Source organism: Engraulis encrasicolus, chromosome 5, assembly GCF_034702125.1.
Source record: "Engraulis encrasicolus isolate BLACKSEA-1 chromosome 5, IST_EnEncr_1.0, whole genome shotgun sequence".
Classification (NCBI taxonomy): Eukaryota; Metazoa; Chordata; class Actinopteri; order Clupeiformes; family Engraulidae; genus Engraulis; species Engraulis encrasicolus.
In genome coordinates, this window is record NC_085861.1 from 54,616,740 (window position 1) to 54,626,739 (window position 10,000).

Consider the following 10,000-nt stretch of genomic DNA (forward strand, 5'->3'; position numbering starts at 1 on the left):
AGTGGGAGAGCACACGCGCCGTATTTGTGATGATTAAAAGATATGGCGGAATTAGCTAAGATCATTGTTTTGCAACTGCTCGACCACATGGCTGTGAAATCAAAACGTTAACAGTCAGACCGCAGTTAGGGAGATAAGTCTCTTTCCTTACGTTTGTGGCTAGCCATTTTTTCCAACTGTTTATCTGCCCTATCCATTTAAAGCGCTGTTCTCGGCATTTCGTATCATGCATCTCTTTTAGGAGTTAACAATGGAACTTAAATACACCCCCCCCCCTCCCTGTGTGTGTTGAAATACGTTTACTGTTGTCTATGGCTTTCTAAGACACAGCTCTCTCTCTCTCTCTCTCTCTCTCTCTCTCTCTCTCTCTCTCTCTCTCTCTCTCTGTGCGTCAAAGAGACATCTTCCTTCAAGAATACTGGTCAGACGTCTGTGTTCTTTGCATCCCCACATAAAATAGGCCTATGTTAAAATGCCTTTCTAACTGCCAAATCAATAGAAGAAGTTTCCTCCATTCAAAAACTTTAACTGACTTACAATGAGGACAAATGCCACTGTGCCATTCAGTACAAAGCATAACACTGATAAGCCACATTATTATAACATTGCATAGAAAACTATTTCGTATCATTCGTCTGGGTACAACTGATTAGGAAATAAAATAGGTCGTCTCTAAAATAAAAACATATGCATGAATGTTAATTTCGTGAAGAACAAAGACAAGGTCAAAATCACCAGGCATGTTGGCTATATGAAGACTCAGATTTGACAAAATGAGCATGTGTTAACGTGCAGTGTGAAAATCCTGAGAGATAAGTAACGAAAACATAAATATTCTATCAATACCTTGGAGGGAGAAATGCTAAATCCCAGAACCTGGATGCACTTGTTAGTAACAATTTGGATCAATGTGAAATAAATTCCGTGTGGCTATCGAGTTTATTTTGCCGGTGTGGGGCAGCTGTAAAATCGTGTAGACAGGCTGTCACAGAGCAGAAAGAGTCCGCTGAATGGATTCGAATGCTAAACATTTAGCATACAATACTGAGGCAAGGGAGAGCGCGCACAGCCAATGCTCAGTGCACATGGGCGCGCGAGGAGGAGCCTGCAGCTCAAGCGGAATGCCAATCAAAGCATCAACTTCACATTGTATCTGAGAGATCAGCCCAGGACCTTGGGGCAGACACATCAGTTGGAGCTCTATAGTTGATCTGATCACATCCGAGGGACTTGCGGCAAGACGAGAAGCTGAGATTTAAAGCCGCGCAAAGAAAAAGAGTTCGCTCGCTGCTCTCCTTTTCCGCGTTGAAGACACTTTTTAACTTTTGACTTCTTTCTCTTCGCCTTTTTTGTGGAGTCTCGATTCTGCTCGTTTCGGGCACGGCGTGGCCACGGAGATGTCTTTCCCCCAGCTGGGCTACCCACAGTATTTAAGTGCCTCCCAAGCGGTGTATGGAGGGGACAGGCCGGGGGTTTTGACTCCCACCAGCCGTGGAGGTAGTGCTGAAATCGGGTCCAGCCCCACGGCTGCTGCTGCAGCGGTCAGCTCGGTGTTGGGCATGTATGCCAACCCGTATTCCACACAGCATTACAGCGCTTTTCTGCCCTATACCAGTGCGGACCTGGCGCTCTTTTCTCAAATGGTAAGGACGCATTACATTTTATTCGTATTAGGGTGATTTCTTGTTATTTTTGGTTTAAATTTTGTTTTGTAGAATAGCTGCTATAACAATGGTTTGAAGAGCACCTTATCCGTAGAGCGGAAAATAAAGTTGTGGGGTCTCAGATTTCTACATAGCTTTCAGCGTTTGTTTACCGAATATTGTGGCGCATTGTGGTTGATTGGTGTGGTTTGAGCAGTGCGTGTTTTTTGTTTTAAAATACCGTTACCAAGAAGTGGCTGAATGGCTACGATTGTTTTGTGGGCTGCTATTGTCAGATGGAATAGGTCACATGTTCGATCTGAGTTTACGTAGGGCACGGAGGAATGGGCTTTGAAGGAAAGAAAGGAGTAAGAAAAGTTGGGAATGTTGAACGTTTGTGTAATGAGCAAACATGGATCTAATTTTTGTATAATTGATTTCACGATAGGGCCACGCTGCTCTCCAAAACAGACTCGGAAGTGCACCTATCAGCCTCTATTCTTTGACAACAAATTGTTCTATTCCCTAATCTTTCCTAGCCTAGAGACATATTCTATTATGCTATGCTATAGGATGGGTATTGTTTATCGTGTTGACAAAGGCACATCTGTTTGCATTGCCCATTTGGATTTTTTTTGTCATAGTTGTTAAGCGTTTTCCTTGGACTCTTCCTTGGACAACTGATACGATTTTTTTTTTAAATACACATATTTGCTATAATTACTTATTACTTAGGCTACTACTTAGCCTAATACTTATTACCTATAATTACTTGGAATTATTATACACTATAGCTTAACAAGTAACGTGCATGATTTAAGATTAAGCACAATAATTTGTGTGTTATTGCATAGGTCTATGGAGTCTTGATTTGAGTGATTTGTGTATTCTTATCTCTGTAATTATTCTACTCTAAACACTGAATAATTCATTTTACGAGAATAGAGCACAAAATATGTCTGTTTTCAGACCTCTGACCCATGTTTGCCTTGAGCAAGGAGTTTTTTTCCCCCGTTCCCGCATTCTTAAACTAGCTCAGTGTCAAGCGTCCCGTGGCCTACAGGGAGATCATTATTAACAATCCAACGGCATTTAAAAGATGATTAATCTTCACAACCTTGAGGCATTTACGATGTGTTTTCTGTGCAACAGGGCTCCCAGTACGATCTGAAGGACAGTCCAGGCGTGCACCCGGCTAGCTTTGCTGCCCACACGTCACCTGCCTTCTACCCCTACGGCCAGTTCCAGTACGGTGACCCAGCCAGGCCCAAAAACGCGACCCGAGAGAGCACCAGCACACTCAAGGCCTGGCTGAACGAGCACCGGAAGAACCCCTACCCCACCAAAGGCGAGAAGATCATGCTGGCCATCATCACCAAGATGACCCTCACGCAGGTGTCCACCTGGTTCGCCAACGCCAGGAGGAGACTGAAGAAGGAGAACAAGGTTACGTGGGGGGCGAGGAGTAAAGAGGATGAAGATGGAAACATATTTGGCAGCGACAACGAGGGCGACGCAGAGAAGCATGAAGACGAGGAGGAAATCGATCTGGAAAGCATAGATATTGATAAGATCGACGACAACGATGGGGATCAGAGCAATGAGGACGACGAGGAGAAGGCCGAGGCCCGCGAGCGAGCAGACTTGGAGAGCCTGGAGAAAAGGCGGGCCCTTGCACTACAAGCACATGAGGTTTTCGAGAAATCAAAAAATAGTCTTTCTGTTGGAAAGGACTCCAGTGACAGCAACAACAATACTAGGGTACTGTCTCCCGGTGAACCTGGTGGTTTTCCGCTTCCGGTGAGCAATAAGCCTAAAATATGGTCCTTAGCAGAAACTGCCACGAGCCCTGACAGCTCGCAGAAACCAACGTCACCCTCTGGGCCTGCCGGTCACCCGGCGCCACAGATCCAGCACCCAGCTTTCCTGTCGAGCCACGGACTTTACACATGCCAGATTGGGAAATTTCACAATTGGACAAATGGCGCCTTTCTGGGCCAGAGCTCTCTGCTCAACGTCAGGTCCTTCCTGGGAGTAAATCAGCATCACCACAACCACCACAATCATCAGTTCCACACACAGCAGCCGTCCGCAGTGCTCCTGTCGTCGGTCGCCGCACTGAACCGCGAAAACAGCCCAGAAGACCTCAGCCCTAAACACTCAGGTAGGCCTAGCTATACTACCTCAAGATCCATTACACCGCCGTTGAGTCTGTAGGGGCAACTGCCAAACAGTAGCAACTTATCCTACTGCCACCAGGCCTCTTGCCCTCCACGTTAATTATCGTAATGGAATTATAAATGAAACTAAGCTTTTGTCGCTCTTGTCTTAGAGGTTCATCAATTATTGATTGTTTATATTATTGTCTCATTTGTTCAGAATTTCCAACTGCCAAGTTTAGCCTGTGCTGTTGTGTAGGAGGGCCTAGGCCTACTTACCTCATTACTGCCTCCCTTCATTACAGATCGAGAAAATGTAGGAACTGAATCACCGACACAGCCCCTGAAGTCATCATTCCGGCCTATTCATGAAAGGTAAAAATTGTTGATTTTAAATGTATTTATTTTTAATTACATTTTCCATTCACACATTTATCCTCTTCCACATAAATAGTTGTAGGACATTATTATTAGGCTATTATTATTATTATTATTATTATTATTATTATTATTATTATTATTATTATTATTATTATTATTATTAGGCCTATTATTATTATTAGGCCTATTATCATTATTATTATTTCCATAATGGTCTGATTGTATTTTTTCCATTTTAATCAGCTAAACAAATGTATAACTCATCAGTAGCCACTGATCATTTATGTAGCTAAAATAATGGAAAAACAAAACAGCCCTCCTACATCATGTCAGTGGTTTTCGCATGGCTGACAACGTTAGCTGAAGGGGGGAATATGCGGTTGAAGAAAAGCCTCTCAGCTCTGCCGGTGACAAAAGGGCCTGCGCGCCCCCCTCACTCCCCCTGCTACTCCCGGGAGAGCCACTACTTATCCGGCAGCCCCTAAAGACCCCGGGGAGCAGCCGCCCCCAGAGCCGTCCGGCGGGGGAAACGCTTCCCAGCTTTCAAGTGCCACCGTTTACTAGTAGAAAACCTCTGCCCAGCGGTAGCTGCTCGCTGCAGCGAAAGACTGATTTTATCATATCCCGCTACGGCTCTTCTGAGACCCGTCTTGACACATTATTTGAGGAAATGGGTTCTGTGACAAATGGCCAATTTCGGAGCAAAAGGCAAATTGCATGAAGTAGAATGCAGGGCTGAGCTGAATGCAGAAAAGAAAGAGAACGGCAACGATGGGGATAGATGTTTTATTTTTTTTATCGCAATGGTTTATGCTGATGGGTTAATTTATTTAAACGGGACATTGTTTTATAAACGCTTTTCTGCTTTTCTCAACAGCTCTAGAAATCAGGAGGCGACGCAAAGAGTCTTGACAGCTCTGTCTTCAGCCTGATGCAGACTTGAAGTGAGAAAAAAGACTGTTTTCCTTCACCCGAGGACTCTAAAATCTCTGTATCAGAACAAAAAACGAGAGAGGAAAAATAAATAAAGAAATCACGGGGGTGCATTGCTAAGAACCTGGCAGGGGAGTTGCTTTATTACTGTACATAAACTCCTGTGATTATTCACCCTTTTCCTTGGGAGGTTTGGTAGGCTTTTGTCTTTCCCGTGTTGGTGTTTTCCCTTTGTATATACAGTGATATAATTAATTTGTAAATAGTGCGTTGACGGAGTTTGTTCAGATCATATATTTTGTTTAATAAACTAAATGAAATTATAGAGAAATTTAAAATGAATCTCTTTCTGTGTGGTGTGAAAGATGATCATCATCATCATCATTTATTATTATTATTATTATTATTATTATTATTATTATTATTATTATTATTAATTGCCAGCTGTCGTTCTAATGGTGATACACACAGTGACACAGAGAGAGGTGGTTGGCATTTTCAGACCGCTGGTTTGCCAAGTGTCTTTGGGGTCGACGAAAATTACCTAATGCTTTACAGGTTTCATATTTTTTCATTTTTCTGCTTTCTTTTTTTTCGGGAAAAAATGATCCATTTTGACAGAAGAAGTGGGAGTGAAATGATGAGTGAGTAGTGGTGCCAGTGGGCTGTTGGTGGCTACACTGGCGCGCTGCGGTGTCTGTCGGGGGCGCGCATTGTCGTGCTAATCACGGGCCAGATGGTTCCTGAGAGAGGGAAGGGACGCGGGCAGCTGGGCTGGTCATTAAGTAATAATGTGGGAACGCCCTGCCCAAACAAAATCAAAATGCTTCGAATCTAATCTGTCAGAAAGAGAAGTCGATTCTGCGATAAATTATGAATGACAAAAAAGAGGAACGGACGCTGGAATGGCAGCGCAATGGAAAATTGTGGCGTTAAAAGAGCAAGTTGATTGTCTGTGTGTGTGTGTGTGTGTGTGTGTGTGTGTGTGTGTGTGTGTGTGTGTGTGTGTGTGTGTGTGTGTGTGTGTGTGTGTGTGTGTGTGTGTGTGTCCGCGGTGGACGTTATGAATTGGTGTGGTCTTTGGGGGCAACATGATGTAAACTTTAAGCAAAATTATTCATGTTGAGAAGCCGTTTGACATGTCAATGCAGTGCTTGGGTTCATGTTGCGTGTATTACGCAGGATAGCCTATTACGCATGGCCTATATGCAGAGAATTGATATTAAATAAATATTCAGAACTATTATTATTATTATTATTATTATTATTATTATTATTATTATTATTATTATTATGGTTATTATTAACTTAATGTTAGACCTACCGTAGCAGTCATTTTGCAGTGTTTCAGGCTACAGTTTTCATTGAACAATATTAACTCTTCCTTGGTGGGATGTGAAAGATTGTAGCGACATCTATGGGTGGCTGTGTAGGGAAGCGGTGTATTTCTGAGCCAACTGCTTATAGCAATGGCTTGGATAGCTTGCTCGCAAGGACAGCAGCTTCCAAGCTGACTGCCAGTCCTCTTAGAACAGACGTTTCACTTGATCCGTCTCTGGATTCGGGACGAACTCTCTCTCTTCCTCTCTTTCGTTTCTTTTCCGTCTCTCTCTCTCTCTCTCTCTCTCTCTCTCTCTCTCTCTCTCTCTCTCTCTCTCTCTCTCTCTCTCTCTCTTCTGTGTTTGTAGAGAAATGTTATCTGGAACCTTTATTCAGCTTCCAACTCAATCAACGGTCATAATCCAGAAGTACGCAGTGTAGGCCTAATTCACACACCTATTCAGAAGGGGCAAAATATGCCGAGAAAGGAAATAAATAATAAAATCAGAAATGGCTCTAATTAAATGAACAATGGCATATTGGCCCAAATGTGATTCTTAATATAGGCTAACCGATGAAGATGATTATTTTTTAATACATTTTCATTGATTCATAAATTAACCAATCAATTAAAAATGTGTGAAAATATGCACTCGTGATATTTACCCGCAATAGCCTACATTTACTTTATTTCTTTAAGCGAAAAATAATGTGTCCGTTTTGGCGAAAATAGGCTTTGAATAGGATATTTCAAGACTGTATCTTGTGACATTTTCCTATCTGCCGACTGCGCAAAAAGCCATGAAAGTCCTCGAGCTAAGAAACTCCTTGTGGGGCTTTCTTTGTGGAACTGATTACTGAAGCCCAATAAGTCTATAGAATCTACCCACGAGCGTTTCATGAACTACGCGCCATAAACTTCCAATAGCCCTTGTCTGCGTAACATCTTCTAACACATTGACACCTGAAAGAAAGATGTGGACTACTTAAGCAAACGATGACGGAACAGTAATGAGGGGACGGCCCCCATAGCGTGCTAACTTGGCATAACTACATTAAAGCACCAGCCAGCTCAACAAGAGAGGTGGGGGCAAGGAGGTTGAGAAAAAAAGAGGGCAGGTGCGCAAATGTTATTCCCTTTTCCCACGCGCCCTGTAATTTCTCCTTGTCATATCTTCTCACGAGCTTTTGTGGACGAAATTAAAGAACCTCCTGGTGTCGCGTTTATTTCTTTTGTCGGGAACCAGCATGGGTTCAGCACGAGGCTGTAGCTGGCGGACCTAATATTGTGATTCGGTAATATATACAAAATTATTCATTTAGTGGAGGCTGTACAGTGAATTGTCTAATGAGTAATAAACAGGCCTCGAGCTCATAATTAGGCTGTCACTTCCAGCCTCTTTCCCACACCGCCGCGGGCCACGAGGCAAGGGATGAAAGGTCGAAGAGAATGAAAGGGAGAAAGAAAAGAAAAGAACAGAGACGCCGGGGAGAGAGAGAGAGAGAGAGAGATCTGGGAGCGCAGGGGAGTCCAAATATCGCTGGAGAAAAATTAATCTACGACCATGAAAGGGAAGAAATGACCAGTCTCATAGAAAGCCAAACAGGCCTTGTTGACGCGTAATAATGGGAAATTATTATTAAAACAAATTATTGCACAGATGATAATACTCTAGGTGGAAATAATAATGGAATAATGTTGAACTATTGTTTTGTGAAGTATTATTATTTTCTTAAACAATATTTATCCATCATGACAAAATGCTAACCATAGAATTTAGGCCTTCATTTAGGACTATAGACCTTGGGTAAAGACCAAACAATCATTCAATATGAAAACGTTTTGTCAGTGAAAAAAAATACATATTCTTCTGAAGTATCATACGTTTCTTTTCTGTCCTATTAGAATAAATACTCAAATGTCTGTGAATTATTACAGTTGTAAGAGGGGGGAAAAAGTATAGACAGAAGAAGGAAGAGGGAATGTAGGCCTATAGCTTATCTCAGTCATAGCACACAAACAGGTCTCGGCAGATAATCTAGTCCTGTATTGGCCCAATGCTCACTCTGCTGCTACTGCTGTTCAGTATCAACGGTCTGTGTCATCAGAACACTAGATCTACTCCTTTGCCAGAATATCTGTCACAACCAAGCAACCCATTTGTTTAGCTGTTGACCTTGTGTGTGTCTGTGTCTGTGTGTGTGTGTGCGTGCGTGCGTGCGTGCGTGCGTGCGTGCGTGTGTGTGTGTGTGTGTGTACGTGTGCATGGCTGTCCTGGGTGTATTTGACAGACAGAAAGTCGGACAAAATAAACTTTATTGTCTTCTTGCCTCTCTTGGCGCTGCTCAGGCATTCATGCACGCAGCGCTTTACACACACACACACACACACACACACACACACACACACACACACACACACACACACACACACACACACACACACACACACACACACACACAATGTGTCCTGTGTGTGTGTGTGTGTGTGTGTGTGTGTGTGTGTGTGTGTGTGTGTGTGTGTGTGTGTGTGTGTGTGTGTGTGTGTGTGTGTGTGTGTGTGCGTGTGTGGGTATGCCGCCAGTATCTCTGCTCCGGTAATCCATTTATCTAGTTGTGTGAGTGCTGCGATGTGTGACCCACACAATGGCCAGGGGGCCGGCTGGGAATGACAAGGCAGGAGAGGCCAGGCCATCGTTCGTCTCACACTAGCCCCACACCAGTGCACATACCCTGGGTAGCTGCCTCAGCAGCCCATGCTGCCTGGTTAAGGCAACAGTGTTGGACACATCATACACATTAGTAAAGAATGCAGTGTTAATCCAACACCTAGAGAGTACTCTGGAACGAAATACACTCCAGAAGATGTTAAATCTACTCTCCAAGTGTTGAGTTATTACTGCATTATTTAAAAAAAAAAAAAAAAAACTCTGTACTGTAAACCATATAATTGTGTGAAAAGTGATCTGTTTTACCAGTATTTAGGGGATGCAATGAGTACAGAAGTTGCTTATATTTGTGGGAGGCATGTGCTCTGCTTGTTCAGAGGGCAGATAATTAGCAGAGTATATTTTACTGTTTTAATTCAACACTTGCGTAAATAGTAGGACCAAATGCACTCTGAGTGTTGAATTCAACTCTAAGTATCGAATGAGTGTTAACGAGTCAAATTTAACACGCTTCTATAGAGTGTATTTGATCCTGATGCTACACAACTTATTATGTGGTGCTATGTCAATACATAGGAGAGGATAGTACTCCCTCTTGCCCCAAAGCAGAGCTCCTTCACTGGGCAGCCTACAGTAGTGGACTGTGCCGTGTGTCTGGTCTGTGACAGGGCAGGGCAGCTCTCATATTACATAGCCACCCGCAAGAGCTTCTTGGCTGGGCATGTTTCTGTCCCCCATAGCCGTGTCAGGGGAGCAGCAATGGCCTGACTCAGGAAACACACATGCACACAGACAAACAGAACCACCCAGAACCAGTACATCACAGAAACTTTAAAACGTAGACCACACACACACACACACACACACACACACACACACACACACACACACACAC

General features: G+C 43.3%; 1 protein-coding gene across 1 annotated transcript; it reads left to right on the plus strand.

Annotated features, from left to right (window-relative positions):
- The first annotated feature begins 1,170 nt into the window (after positions 1-1,170).
- On the plus strand, positions 1,171-5,429 carry irx1a (iroquois homeobox 1a). The gene is made up of 4 exons (XM_063198345.1): positions 1,171-1,643; positions 2,796-3,807; positions 4,108-4,177; positions 5,061-5,429. Exons 1-4 carry the CDS (start codon positions 1,398-1,400, stop codon positions 5,113-5,115), a joined length of 1,383 nt encoding a protein of 460 aa, XP_063054415.1. The 5' UTR covers positions 1,171-1,397; the 3' UTR covers positions 5,116-5,429.
- Positions 5,430-10,000: the final 4,571 nt, after the last annotated feature.

What these genes read in the sequence shown, in the direction of transcription:
- irx1a (XM_063198345.1), top strand. Translation starts at nt 1,398, where the DNA reads ATGTCTTTCCCCCAGCTGGGCTACCCACAGTATTTAAGTGCCTCCCAA. An exon ending in CCTCAGCCCTAAACACTCAG is followed by an intron (nt 3,808 to 4,107) that starts GTAGGCCTAGCT and finishes CCTTCATTACAG; the next exon opens with ATCGAGAAAATGTAGGAACT. An exon ending in TTCCGGCCTATTCATGAAAG is followed by an intron (nt 4,178 to 5,060) that starts GTAAAAATTGTT and finishes TTTTCTCAACAG; the next exon opens with CTCTAGAAATCAGGAGGCGA.